The sequence below is a fragment of the Orycteropus afer genome, unplaced genomic scaffold (genome assembly GCF_000298275.1).
Source record: "Orycteropus afer afer isolate SDZICR_OR568_19922 unplaced genomic scaffold, OryAfe1.0 scaffold00188, whole genome shotgun sequence".
NCBI lineage: Eukaryota > Metazoa > Chordata > Mammalia > Tubulidentata > Orycteropodidae > Orycteropus > Orycteropus afer.
This window is the reverse complement of record NW_006921775.1, coordinates 6,032,831-6,047,700: the sequence shown is the minus strand read 5'-3', so window position 1 is coordinate 6,047,700 and position 14,870 is coordinate 6,032,831. Positions and strand designations below refer to the sequence as shown.

Here is a 14,870-nt window from a genome sequence, read left to right as displayed (position 1 = left end):
CCATATCCCTAAAGAATGTTGATGGGATCTGGATTGGGACTGCATTGAATGTATAGATTGCTTTGGGTAGAAATGACATTTTCACAATGTTCAGTCTTCCTATCCATGAGCATGGGATGTTTTTGTATTTTGTATTGAATAATATTTTTTTAAGTTTTGGCAATTTGTCATTAATATATGGGAAAAATTTCCAGCAAATCATAGCCCAAGCATTTTTATTATTCAAATTACAACTGTATGGAAACATTCATAAAGACAGACTTTTTAAAGTGCTTGGCCATTAACTGAAAGACTGGTGGTGTGAGCCCACCCAGCAGCTCGATGGGAGGAAGACCTGGCGATCTGCACCTGAAAAGATTACAGTCTAGAAAACCATATGAGGCAGTTCTCCTCTGTCACATGTGGTCGCGATGAGTTGAAAAGTGACTTAATGGCAATGAACAACAACATATATGCTTACTCTATGGGTAAATATGTTTGCTTCAATAAGAAGCATTTCTCCATAATTAAAATGTAGTTTCCACATGCTGATGCAAAGCATAACCACCATCAATTTCATATCATGGGTCTTTGCCCATGTATATAGAAACATGCTGCATCAGCTTGTAACAGAGAAAATACATATGTATTCAACTATATGAGACAGAGTCAGGTTTCCAACTTAAATACAAGATTTCCTTGTTTCAAAAGCGTAAGGTCTATAATATTCAGCCTTGCACAAAGACTTAAAAACAATACTAATAATTTCATTATTCTTCAAATATTTCCCATATTAAAGCTAGTAAAGATAATAATCCTTGCATTGATCTGAAAATTCACAAATAAAAAATTTAGTTTTAACTTTCATTAAAGTTGCTGCTCAGACATCAAATTCTTTTCAGACCAGATCCAGTTTCTTTCAAACCCATAAACACCTGTCTATATTGATCATCTGCATAGTTCATGTGTTAAACAACGGGTAGATCCAATGTTATGCAGACATAGTTAACTAATACTTTTAAATGGCGAACCAAATCTAATTCTACATTCAACACTGTACTTCGATGGATCACTTTTATGTGGCCTTTCTTGCCATGGTTAACTCCTACCAAATGACTGGTGGGGCGATGCAAATAAAGGGCATGTGGCCCACTGAGGGGATTAGACAAATTGCTACTAATGCAAATAAGGTACATGGCACTCTAGTGGAGGTGAGATAATGCAAACAAGGTGTACAGAACCCTAACAAGGGGACTGGTCAGTTTTGGCACTCCCCTAGGCTTAAAATGAACCATCCCAAAGGTGGAAAGAGGGGCCTCATACCACCAATAAGAGCTGGGAATGGAGCATATCCTTTGGACCTGAGGTCCCTGCACTGAGAACCTCCCTAGATCCAGATAACAGAGAGAGCTATTAACATCAGAGATGGCACAAGACAGTAAGAAGCAGAGGCACAGAAACAGTGGCAACAGAACCAGGAGACTGGCACAGTGGGTTTCCCAGCCTGTGGAGCAAGGCAGTTATAGTAGGCTTGTTAACCTACAGAACCAGAGCTGAGTGCCTTCAGGAAAAAGACTTTATGGCAGAGTGGGGTGCCTCTGGGCACCTATCGCCAGAGCTAAAGTTTATGACACTTGCATGAACAGGGAAGAGGCCAACCTAAGGGGCCCAGGGAAAAATGGAAAGGCCAGCTTTCGGGTAGGGTTGAGGAACAGTATTGCCTGAAGAGCTGTATCCTGAGTCATTCCTGATCCTGCATTGTAACCTCTTAGACTAGAGGGTATGTTTGACCTCTTGGGGTGTAGTAAATTACTTAGTGTGGCTTTTCTACCCATAAATCTTTGCAAATTCCAAGGTGGAGTTTGCCATGAATAACTGAGGAACTCCTAATTGCTAAAGTTGTCCACCTGGGGTATTTCTGTTGGGGAGTGGCACTAAACAATGTTCTGGGAGGTTCCCACTCTCTCTTAGGTGTTTAGGATTCTGATGTTATGATTGGTTGGTTTGGCCATTCTGCTGGGCTCAAAAAGAGACCTCCTAGAGGCAGAACTCTCTCTCTGACTGCTGGCTGAGGAAGATGTGCTGCTGAAAGAGACACGCACTCCTGAGACACGCGTTGCTGGGAAAGAGACTCAAGAGACACAATGAGACACCGAGGGACAAGCACTGCTGGGAAAGAGACTGAGACTGTTGGCTGAGGGACGGTGGGTTGGGAGAGAGATGGAGCATTTTTCCTGAACTTGAATTGTAGCCTGTGGTGCTTCCCTAATAAACCCTGTAATCCGTGAGTTCTATGTGGCCACTGCAGCGAAATATCAAACCCAGGAGAGAGGTGGTGGGTGCTTTGGAAGGAATGGTTGGTGAAAGAGCTGGAGGGAGGCAGCATGTCTGGCCTTGCAGTAATAGGCCTTGGCTTACTGACAGTGATTCTGTCTTCCTCTTGTGGGATTAGAGGAGGTCAGAATATGTGGCCTCCTTGCCCTTTTTTGTACCTCTGCTTCATAAAGTTTTTCTTTCCTCCTACTTACGAAGTTGGATGAGGTCAGCGGACTTCCCCGCACCATCACAAGTAGAGGAAAAAAACAAACTTACTACTGTTGAGTTGGTTCTGACTAATAGCAACTATTCCTTGGTTTTCTGAGGCAGTATCTCTACAGAAATAGACTGCCTAGCCTTCCTTCCAAGGAGTGCCTGGTGGGTTTGAACCCCTAGCCTTCAGGTTAGCAGTCAAATGCCTTAGGCACTACGCCAGAGCACTCAACTAAACTCCCCATTCAACTCTAGATCAAGACAATTAATCACTTGGATTTGGATTATCCCATATGCCTGTATTTCCTTACCACTCTACCCACTGCCAAGGCACTATAAAATCAATAGCAACTTTTTTTTGTAAAAGTATTTAATATAAAAATAAAACCTCGGACTTTTCAGTATGTCTAAAATTGTTTGCTTTTATTTTTAAGGTTTTACTAGGCAGAAACAAGTCATAATATATACTGCAAGTAGAATAAAAGAATCAACTCGTCTTGCACATAATTATAATAAGAACACTGTTATGGAGTGAATTGTGTCTCCCGGAAAATGTGCTGGAACCTGTCATTCTATATGTGTAGATGTAAATCCCGTTTTGGGAATAGTTTTTCTTGCTTTGTTAATGATGCCTTTTGAGGTGTGGGTGTGTCCTAAACCTAATCACTTCTAAATTATAAGAAATAGAACAAGGAAAGACAAGGGAAAAGGGATGACACATGAATGTCAAGGAACTAAGGAACACCAGAGGCTACAGAGCTGAAAGAGACAAGGATCTTTCCCCAGAATGAAGCCCTGAATTTGGACTTTGACTCTCCTGAAATGTAAGGAAATAAATATTTGTTCTTTAAAACCACTTGTGGTAATACTGTTACAGTAACACTAAGAAACTAACACTTAACTTTAAGTAACCCAACATAAATTATTCAAATTAGAAAAATTGCAAGGAAAATATAAAAGTATTTATGATTTCTTAAACACAATACATTTACTTATTCCAAATAAAATCCTGGCTTAAACAAAACTAAAAACAACAGAATGCAAAGACTATGCGATTCTTATCTCCTCCAAACTTAAACTATTGGGTGAGCATTTTTATATATGTGTGTACACGCATGTGTTCGTAGGGGTACAGATGTATAATATGCATTTATGCCATAAGTATGTACATGTAGAGATATGCACCTATTTAAAACTAGTATTTATTTTACTGACTGCAAACATATTAATGAAATAGTACCATTTAAAAATAAAATTAATCCCTTCAAGCCTGGAATTGAACTCATCCCTGTGCTTCAACTTCACTCAAACAATAGATAGGCCCATATGGTAAACAGAAACACCATGGAGGTATGCACTCATTACAACAATCAACCATATTATCAACAACTCCTCTGAAGGAAGGTTGGGCAATCTACTTCCCTAGTGATACTGCCTCAGAAACCCAAGGAGGGGTTGCTATGAGTCCGGTCCAGCTTGAGCGCACATAACAACAAGAAGAACGCTAAGACAACAGGGAGGGATAGGAAAGAAGAACAAAGGGGAATAGTAAACACAGGAAGTAGGAAGAGTGCTATTGCATTGTCAGGGCTGCAATCAATGTCACAAAACAAAATGTGTAGGAACTGTTGAATGGAAAAATCAACTTACTCTGTAAACTTTCACTCAAATCACAATATATAAGTAAAAATAAAAACGGAGTCATTGTAAAAAAAAGACTTAGAAATACAAAGAAAGATTCCTAATCCCTCCATGAAGAAAAAATCACCTTTAGTAATATGATGTACATTCATGTAATATACACACACATGTGTATGTGTATGTGCATACATGCATGAAAACTAATACCCTTTTTTCCCCCCACAAATTTTTTTATTGTGACTAGGGTGCAGTTTTACAAAGCAGATTCGTTTTACATTCAGCAGTTCACATATATTTTGTTTCATAGAGCTGATTACAATGCCCATAACAGAACCGCTCTCCTCCTACTTCCTTCTTGTGGTTACTCCTTCCCTGTGTCCTTCTTACCTACGCATCCTGTTTAGCTTTCCCCCTGTACAAATGCTGCCCCATCTGACCCCTCACAGTTGACTGTTCTGAAGAGTGCATCTCACTGGTGTGTGTAATTTCTCAGCTTGCAGGTCTCTCTAGTGTTTGGGGGAGAGCTAACCCATGGAAATGAATTCAATTCCAGGCCCAACTAATGATACATTTTAAATACAGTGCACTTGATAATTTTAAGGAAATCAGTTTAAATATACTGAACACTTATTTTACTGCTTATATTTTTCATATAATCATAAAAAGTTTAATATTTTCTGAAATAGTTCAAATGGCATTCAAAGGAAATAAAGTCATAATTTAGGGAATAAGAAAAAATATCTTAGAATTAATCTAGGTAGAAAGAAAACTGGGGCAACAGCAAGAAATATAAGAAAAATTATCCATGGTGCTAGTCTGATACTTGGCCAGACTTAAACAAGTTAAGGGTTATTCATGATGTTTACACAAATTAACACTAGCTAAGAAGGCCATTAGAACAACTGTTCTAAGAAAAAAATCATTAGGAGAGAACTGGTTCTATTTGGTGGTACGGCTCAGAAGCCCATGCTATGACCAAGGATCTAGGCTCAGAATTTTTCAACTTCAGCACTAATATTATGGGCCTAATAAATCTTTGTTATGGAGGGTTGTCCTATTGATTGTAGGATGTTTGGTTGCATTTCTAGCCTTTACTCACTAGATGCCAGTAGCAATAGCCCCATTCTCCCTATCTTCCCAGTGTGACAACCAAAAATGTCTCCAGACATTACCAAATGTCCCCTGGGGAGCAAACTGCCCCTAGTTGAGAACCACTGCTCTAGGTAGCGACCTCATTCCCCAGCTGCCCATTCTTCCTGCTATCCAAATGCCACTACTCTTAGTCTTTCCTGTTCTATAACTTCTAGAAGTCTTCCACATTTTTGGGAATGATATATATGGGAATTCTGAATGTTATTGTTTTCTCTCCTGATGAAGGCGGAGCTGGCATTCTAAAACTATTAGACTGTTTTAAAGAATAAAATCAGAAGGTACAAAAGGTGATTTAAACAAGCATTTCAGTTAAAAATTGTTTTCCTCTAGCGTATTTTTTTTCTGGGGAATCAACAGACAGGAATTAAGCATATAAAGAATATACTCATTTTATTCTCTAACGATGTGTATGCATTTAACATTTCTTATCATTTGCTTACCTTACTAAGCAATTAGAACCATAAAGAATGTTTTATAAGACCAATAGTCTAACCTCTGAGCTACAGCTGAAATACGTATTTACAAATAAATTCTTCAAGGTGAAGTACAATCGCTACACAATATTCACAAACTCTAAAAAATCCAAATTCGCTGCCATTGAGTCAATTCTGACTCATAGCAACCTCTGCTGCATTTCCAAGGCCGTAAATCTTTACTAAAACAGACTGTCTTGTGGAGCTGCCATGGAGCAGCTGGCAGGTTTAAACTACTGACCTTTTAGCTAGCAGCCAAATGCCTTAAGCATATCACCATTAGAGCTCCTCAATATTCTTAAAAGCCATTCATAACTAGAACTGAATTTAGCTTTACTATAATTCTCAATATTCATTTCTGCTTATTCTTGGCAGAGGACTCAAGATTTATCAGTTCATGAAAGTGGAGGTCTTTAAATTAGTATAAACATTATATAACAAACAAAAATCAAAACTTTCAATTAACCAACCCCAAGGTTACCTTCTATATGCTATAAAAAAACAGATTTATGGTGTTGGAGCTACAGACTCAATTATATGAACACTGGCCTGTCAAGCTCTGTTAGCACTAAACAATTCTAACCACATAATTTATATTTTATCTGATTTCAAAATTTCAGTTTCCCAGGAAAAAAAGAAATCTAATTTTTTGTAGCATTCTATTCCCTAAATCTTAATATACCAACATTTCACATTTTTGAAGCTGAAAATACGAGATCTGAGCATTAACTGTATTTAACTTTGTTATATGTCTGTGGGAATGTCAGACGACCATTATAATAAAATATCTTTTAAAAACATAGATTTATGATGGAGATAAATTATAACTTTCTTAAATTATATAATCCATTATAACTACAACATAATTACCTGGACTGGGAATCTGGTCACGATATTTTGGAACCTCATCATTCAGAGTCTGAAGCATGACCCACATTGTGAATGTGAAGAGAGCAGCCAAGAACCCATAGAAGACTAGGTAGAAGAGCAAGATCAAACCTGTGAAAATAAATTAAACTCATGAAATATGGAGATACATACATATCCTATACATGGAGCACCTGTACATGCATGCACACATGTGGTGGTGGTGGTGGGAACAAACCAATCACTGCAAGGCTATGATTCCGAGCTTTGCCATGCATATAGCCAAATATCCCCATATCCAGGACACATGAATTTGCCCAAGTAAGGGGATATTTGAGCACGCAGCATCCACACATCTACCATAATCTCCTCTCCTCTCCTATGGCACTTCAAAGGGTAAGTAGCTCCACAGGTTCTACTCTGGCTCAAAGTGAGAGCTTTAAAATTCTAGCACATAGGGCAGTGTTTCCCAAAATGAAGTTGCTATCCTCTAGAAAGATGAAATATTTTAGATGAAACCAAAAACCCATGTTTCACATGTTCCTTTAACTGGCAAAGAGAAAATAACTAGTAAACCAAATTCATACTCCAGACAGTATAGTTATTTACCAAATTTAAGCTTCAAAAACTGAGCTGATGTAAAGAATATGCAAGGATATGCATCTAAGGCAAAAATCCTGGAGATGGTACTCAATAAATTAAGTTTAGGAAACACTGGTGAAGTGGAAGGCTCATGCAAAAGTGAAGAGTAGATAAAATCAGACATAAGCACCCCAGAGGAGCTTTACAGAGCTACTGCTAGGCACAATGCAAGATTTGGCAGATGAAGGTTTCAACACCAAGGGCTTAATCTCTTCCTTCACAATTTGGAAATGCTGAAATAGCTCTACTCCTGGGCTACCTAAAATCAATTATTTTTCCAAATGTCTACAGTCCAAGTACTAATATCAGAAGGGATCACCATTAGGATTATATATTAGAATATATTGTTAAAGTCACTCATTTGTATTGAAATGTTTAAAATTAATCAAAGGATGTTAAAGAATCCCCAGATACAACAAGAGTATAAAGAACAGTGAATTAATTCCTCCCCACAGTTGAATTAACATCCACCTTATTTTCCAGTCTTATTTAACCTCTCTTTTTGTTTGCCTGACTCTACACCTAGCTGAGGGGCTAAGTGCAAGTGTTCTTGACCTGGAATCTACAGACCCTTCCCTCTCCATCCAGGGATTACCTTCAAAGGGTTTCTAAATCGGAGCTCTGGTGGTGTAGTGCCTAAAGCTGCTAACCAGAAAGCTGGCAGTTCAAACCCACCAGCCACTCCTCAGAAGGAAGGTTGGGCAATCTACTTCTGTAGAGATACTGTCTCGGAAACCCAAAAAAGGATTGCTATGAGTCAAATCCAACTCGACGCCAGTGAGTTTGGTTTGGTCTGGTTGGTATATACTCAGATTTTTTCTGGGGAGTAGCTCCCTAACTTTCTTCAGATTCCTATGACCCCAAAACACACTGTATCAAGAGCTGGGTAACCTTTTATTTCCCATTTTCATGCCTTGAAACCACATCTCCCCCACCCTTTCTCCCCCACAAGTAAACTGAAATAGTTAAAGCAATCTCAATTTAGACTAGCACCCTTACCCCCAATTACCAAGAGGCCAAAACAGGGAGAGGACAGAAGGAAGAAAGGAGGATAGGATGTCACCTTCAAACAGCATCACTTTCCTACCACATACCATGATCCTGCTGCAGGTGGGGGAAAAAAAGGAAGACCAATCTCAAAGAAGTGATCAGTTTACTACAGAAGGAGACAAAACATTTTTAACATCCAGATATCTGTATGAACTAATAGATAAAATCCTCTACACAGTTATCAGAGGTCAGCAAGTACATAAATAATGAGCATGGCTGTGTTCCACTAAAATTTCATGAATAAGCAGACAACTAGGCTGTAGTGCTTGTTAACTCCTGCAGTAAATAATAAACTGTTTGAATAATAATAACAACAAATAAATATAATAAATAATGATAATCAAAAAGTTTGAAACAAAGACAGTAAAAGGTTAATTATTTTTAAAGGTTTTAAAGTCTGTCTCAAAATATTCTTACCAAAGTTTTGATTTTAAATTCCCAGGAAAAATGTAAATGAAATTTATTAACAGTTACCAAGCAAATAAATGTATAGCACACACAAATATAATTCTGTCCAACTCTGCTTTTTTAACAAAACTACACAACGAAAAATGAAAGCATTAAAACTTCCTAAAAGAAGATATATTTAACACATTAACAGCCATTACGTCAATTTTAAAACAGTGATTTCCAGCACTGAAGCAAGTTTGCCCAATTTGAATAAGATCCTTTTGCTGTGACCCAAATTTAACACTCAAAAATTAGTCACACTTATAAATATCATACATAAAAACCACTCACAAGGGTAGCAACACTTTTATCAGTTTAACCTCCTCACCTCCTTCTCTACTAAGAAAAACAAACACACACCTAACCTCACTTATTGACATGGTCATGTTCTAAAGACTAAGTCATTGAGCGAAAATCAGCATCATGCAAAAATGGAGCATAACCACCTCAGATCATAAAATGGAGGATAACTACAACATTACATAACTGCCAAACTGTATCATTATGTAACTGTCAAACTACTAAGATTCATGGCCCAGCCAAGTTGAAACATATAACCTTAGCCATTACAGCCAGCTCTGCTCTCACCTAGCACCTCAGAGTACTGCCAGACATACGTCATGTCATTAATGTGCAAATTAGAGGTATTTTTTTTATGGTTGCCTTAATGGGAAATGTCAGATAATGAGTGTCCTTAAGTGAGGAATAGGTCTACCAGAAAACATAAATAGAAGTTGCACTTTAATTTTACTGAGATGCAGCTTGCTAATGGGCTTAACATAAGACAGGAATGAAATAGGAAGCACCTAAATTACTAATGAGCTCTGGTAGCGTACTGTCTAAGGCACTTGATTGCTAACCAGAAGGCTGGTGGTTCAAACCCACCAGTCATTCCTCGGAAGGAAGGTTGGACAATCTACTTCCGTAGTGATACTGCCTCGGAAACCCAAGGAGGTGTCAACTCAACTATGAGTTGGATCTGACTCCACAGCAGTGGGTAAGTTAGTAATAGATAATGTATTTAGGGAGCTGGCAGTGGTTTGGAAAAACTAAGGGAGACCAGAAGTGAGCAGAGTGGTTTAGAACAACTAAGGGAGACAAACTTTCCTGTCAGTTTGGTGTACTATGGTGGCTTTCATGTTGCTGTGAGGTTGGAGGCTATGTCACTGGTGTTTTAAACACCAGCAGCGTTACCCACGGTGGAGAGGTTTCAGCAGAGCTTCCAGAATAAGATAGACTCAGAAGAAGTAAGAAGCCATCCACTTCTCAAAGAATTGGCCAGGCAAAACCTTATGAATAGTAATGAAACACTGTCTAATATATTACTAGAAAACTTTATGAATAGCCCTAAAACACAGTCTGATACAGTGCCAGAAGATGAGCCTGTCAGGTAGGAGGGCACTCAAGATATGACTGGGAAAGAGCTGTCTCCTCAGAATAGAGCCAACCTTAATGATGTGGATAGAGTAAAGCTTTCTGGACTTCCATTTGCTCATGTGGAAAAACTCAAAATGACAAGAAATAGCTGCAAACATCCATTAATAATCAGAACATGGAATGCACGAAGTATGAATCTAGGAAAATTAGAAGTTGTCAAAAATGAAATGGAACGCATAACGATTGATATCCTAGGCATTAGTGAGCTGAAATGAACTGGTTTTGGCCACTGTGAATCAGACAACCATATGATCTACTATGCCAGGAATGACAAATTGAAGAGGAATGCCATGGCATTCATCAAACAGAACGTTTCACGATCTACCATGAAGTACAATGCTGTCAGTGATGGGATAATATTCATATGCCTACAAGGAAGACAAGTTAATTACTACTATTATGCAAATTTACGCACCAACCACCAAAGCCAAAGATGAGGAAATTGAAGATTTTTACCAACTTCTGCAGTCTGAAATTGAGTAAACGTGCAATCAAGATGTGTTAATTAGCACTGATAACTGGAATGCAAAAGTTAGAAACAAAGAAGAATCACTGGCAGTTGGAAATATGGCCTTAGTGATAGAAATCACGCTGGAGATTGTATGGTTGAATTTTGCAAGACCAATGACTTATTCACTGCAAATACCTTTTTTACAACAACACAAACAGCACCCACACATGTGGACTTTGCCAGATGGAGTTCATAGGAATCATATCGACTACATCTGTGGGAAGAGGCAATGGAGAAGCTCAATATCTTCAGCCAAAACAAGGCCAGGAGCTGACTGTGGAACAGACCATCAACTGCTCCTATGCAAGTTCAAACTGAAGCTGAAGACAATTAAAACAAGTCCATGAGAGCCAAAATATGACCTTGATTATATCCCTCCTGAATTTAGAGACCATCTAAAGAATAGATTTGATACACTGAACACCAATGATCGAAAATCAGATGAACTGTGGGATAACATCAAGAACATCATCGATGAAGAAAGCAAGAGGTCATTAAAAAGACAGCAAAGGAAGAAAAGACCAAAATGGATGTCAGAAGAGACTCTGCAACTTGCCCTTGAATGGGGAGTAGCTAAAGCAAATGGAAGAAATGACAAGATAAAAAAGCTGAACAGATTTCAAAGAGCAGCTCAAGAAGACAAAGTCAATTATTATAATGAAATGTGCAAAGAGTTGGAATTAGAAAACCAAAAGGGAAGAACACACTCAGCATTTCTCAAGCTGAAAGAACTGGAGAAAAAACTGAAGCCTGGAGGTGCAATATTGAAAGGTTCTATGGGCAAAATATTGAACAATGCAGGAAGCATCAAAAGAAAATGGAAGGAATACAGTCACTGTACCAAAAAAAAATTGGTTGATGTTCATCCATTTCAGAAGATGGCATACCAATGGTACTGAAGGAAGAAGCTGAAACTGCACTGAAGGAAGTGGTGAAAAACAAGGCTCCGGGAACTGACGGAATACCTGTTGAGATGTTTTAACAAACGGATGCTGTGCTAGAGGCACTCACTTGGCTATGCCAAGAGATTTGGAAGACAGCTACCTAGCCAAGTGACTGGAAGAGAGCCACATCTGTACCCATTCCAAAGAAAGACAATCCCATAGAATGTGAAAATTATCAAACATCATTAGTATCACATGCAAGTAAAATCTTACTGAAGATAATTCAAAAATGGTTGCAGCAATATACTGAAAGAAAATTTCCAGAAATGCAAGCTGGATTCAGAAAGGGATGTGGGATGAGGGATATCATATGGATCTTGGCTGAAAGCAAAGAACACCAGAAAGATGTTTACTTGTGTTTTATTGTCTATGCAAAGGCATTAGACTGTGTAGATCATAACAAATTATGGATAACATTGAGAAAAATGGGAATTTCACAACACTTAATTGTACTCATGAGGAACCTGTACATAGACCAGGAGGCTGTCATTCAAACAGAACAAGGGGATACTGCATGGTTTAAAATCAGGAAGGGAATGTGTCAAGGTTATATCCTTTGACCATACTTATTCAATTTGTATGCTGAGCAAATAATCCAAAAAGCTGGACTATATGAAGAACGACATGGCACCAGGATTGGAGGAATGCTCATTAACAACCTGCGATAAGCAGACAACATAACTTTGCCTGCTGAAAGTGAGGATGCCTTGAAGCATTTACTGATGAAGATTGAAAACTACAGTCTGCAGTATGGATTATACCTCAATATAAAGGAAACAAAAACTCTCACAACTGGACCAATAAGCAGAATCACAATAAATGGAGAAAAGACTGAAGTTCTCAAAAACTTCACATTACTTAGTTCTACAATCAACATCAATGGAAGCAGCAGTCAAGAAATCAGATGATGTACTGCATTGGGCAAATCTGTTGCAAAAGACCTCTTTCAAGTGCTGAAGAGCAAAGATGTCTCCTTGAAGACTAAGGTGCATCTAACCCAAGCCATGGTATTTTCAATCACCTCATATGCCTATGAGAGCTGGACAATGAATAAGGAAGACCAAAGAGTTGATCCTTTTGAATTGTGGTGTTGGCAAAGAATACTGAAAGTACCTTGGACTGCTTAAAAGAACTAACAAATCTGTCCTGAAAGAAGTGCAGCCAGAATGCTCCTCGGAAGCAAGAATGGGCAGACTTCATTTCACCTACTTTGCTCATGCTGTCAGAAGTGACCATTCCCTGGAGAAGGATATCATTGCTAAAGTGGAGGGTAAATGAAAAAGGGGAAGGCTCTTAACAAGATGGATTGACACAGTTGCTGCAACTATGGGCTCAGGTATAGCAAGGATTGTGAGGCTGGCACAGGACTGGGCAGTGTTTCGTTCTGTTGTACACAGGGTAGCTATAAGTCAGAGAAAACTTGACAGCACCCAACAAGAGTGTATTTAGAAACTGTTCAATGTGCCCTGTTTTCCACAATGCTTCTTAATATAATATAAGCAGGAAATAATAAAAAGAGCCCAAATGCTGCTTATCATATCATGATACAGTTCTTCTCACATAGTATAAAGGAAAAACAAAAATTAGCATTATACTCTCACTGAGATATAAGGGCACACATTAGAGGAAGAACTTTCAAATCAGTAAAGACTTCTATTCCTCCCACACATGAAGGAACAGACTTTCTCCCTCTTCCATTCTGTTCCTTCAGAAGCCCAAGTTTCAGATCCTTTTTCTCATTACTTCTGTTACTGTTGAGGGAACAGGTAGGAAGACAGACACTTGCTGGAAACAATGCAGCATGGTGGTTATATGCATGGACTCTATGAGAGTCAGACATTTATGCTTAAATCCTGGTCTCATCCTTTTTTGTTGTGTGACTTCAAGTAAGGTTCCTACTCTTTAGCCCTATCTGGGAGAAAGGGTAACAGCAATGCCTATCTAATTATTCACATTATAGAAAGAGAAAAAAATCTATATATTTTGACTACATAATATCAAAAGGCCAACAATAAACTAGAAACATTTTAAAAATGGTATTGAAGCTAGGTAACGTAATCAATCGCACTTTACTTTCAAAAAACGTTTTCAAACAGGTTTGATCCCCGTGGGCTCCATAACAGAAGAAACAGTAATAAGAAATCTAGCCAAGGTTCACCTTCTGTCATACATGGAAAAGAGAAATGGACTCTCTCCAGGGAAGAGCCATTAGGCTTCATCATGGCCTGAAATAAGGTCCCTCAACACACTCAATGCAAGTATCAAGTGCTACGGAAGGAGAGGCGGGATCAACTGTACTTAGCAGGAAGAGAAAAGAAAGGGATTTGATCAAAGCCTGCCCCAAAATGGTATCTAAGCTGGCTCAACAAAGTGAGTAGGAAAGGGCTCTCTCTAGGTCAAAGGCAAGCTGACCAGGGAGACACCCATAGCAGGTGCCATCAGGTGAGTATAGCCTTGTTCCCACCCCTAACATATATGTGCCCCTGGTGCCAAGCAACCAGGAGCAACAGCAGCATATGTGCTGATGTGGGGACAGTGAGCCAAGGTGCTTGGGCTGAAAAATGGGCAATGTCCTGGATGGGTTGGTGAAAACCTAAAAGACCAGAAAGCCTCCATGCCTATAACCAGCTCTTGGCTACATATGCTACCCACATCCCCAAAGGGCTGTAATAAGAAAGTCTAAATACAAAGAGGAGCACAACCAAGAAATCATCAAGCATTCAAAAAGAAATATTCCAGAAAATAGCAAACTCAATGAAAATAACACCTGAAAAAAACTGAATTATAATACTAAACAGAATAAGAATCTAGCAAAACAACATATAATTAAATTATATAGTAGAAGGTTAAAGAATATGAACTATAGGAGACAAGCTAAAAAAAAAAAAAGATCTAAACATTTAAGAAAATGTCCAATAAGCCAAGCTCACAAGAGCCTATTGTTAACTTTTCAAGAATTTTGCAAACTTGCTTCTTAAATAGCCGTTATTAAAAATTATAGTAACATAATTAAATAAACTATATTTTTTAAAAGGAAAAAAAAAATGAAAAGGCAAACCAAAGACTAAGGGGAAGAATTTGGTCAACATAAACACAAAACTTCTACCTAGACTTTGGAAAACAATTTTGACAGTTTTTTGAAAAATTAAACACTATAAGACCCAATTAATCCATTCCTAGAAATTTTCCCAAGAA

The 14,870-nt window shown here is 38.3% G+C and overlaps 1 protein-coding gene across 1 annotated transcript in view; it reads right to left on the bottom strand.

Moving 5' to 3' along the window:
• ATP1B3 (ATPase Na+/K+ transporting subunit beta 3) overlaps positions 1-14,870 on the bottom strand; it is a 54,706-nt gene that overhangs the window by 23,677 nt on the left and 16,159 nt on the right. The window contains exon 2 of the mRNA XM_007947534.1: positions 6,645-6,773. Within this exon, the coding sequence (XP_007945725.1) occupies positions 6,645-6,773 (129 nt within the window). The remainder of the gene's footprint in view (positions 1-6,644; positions 6,774-14,870) is intronic.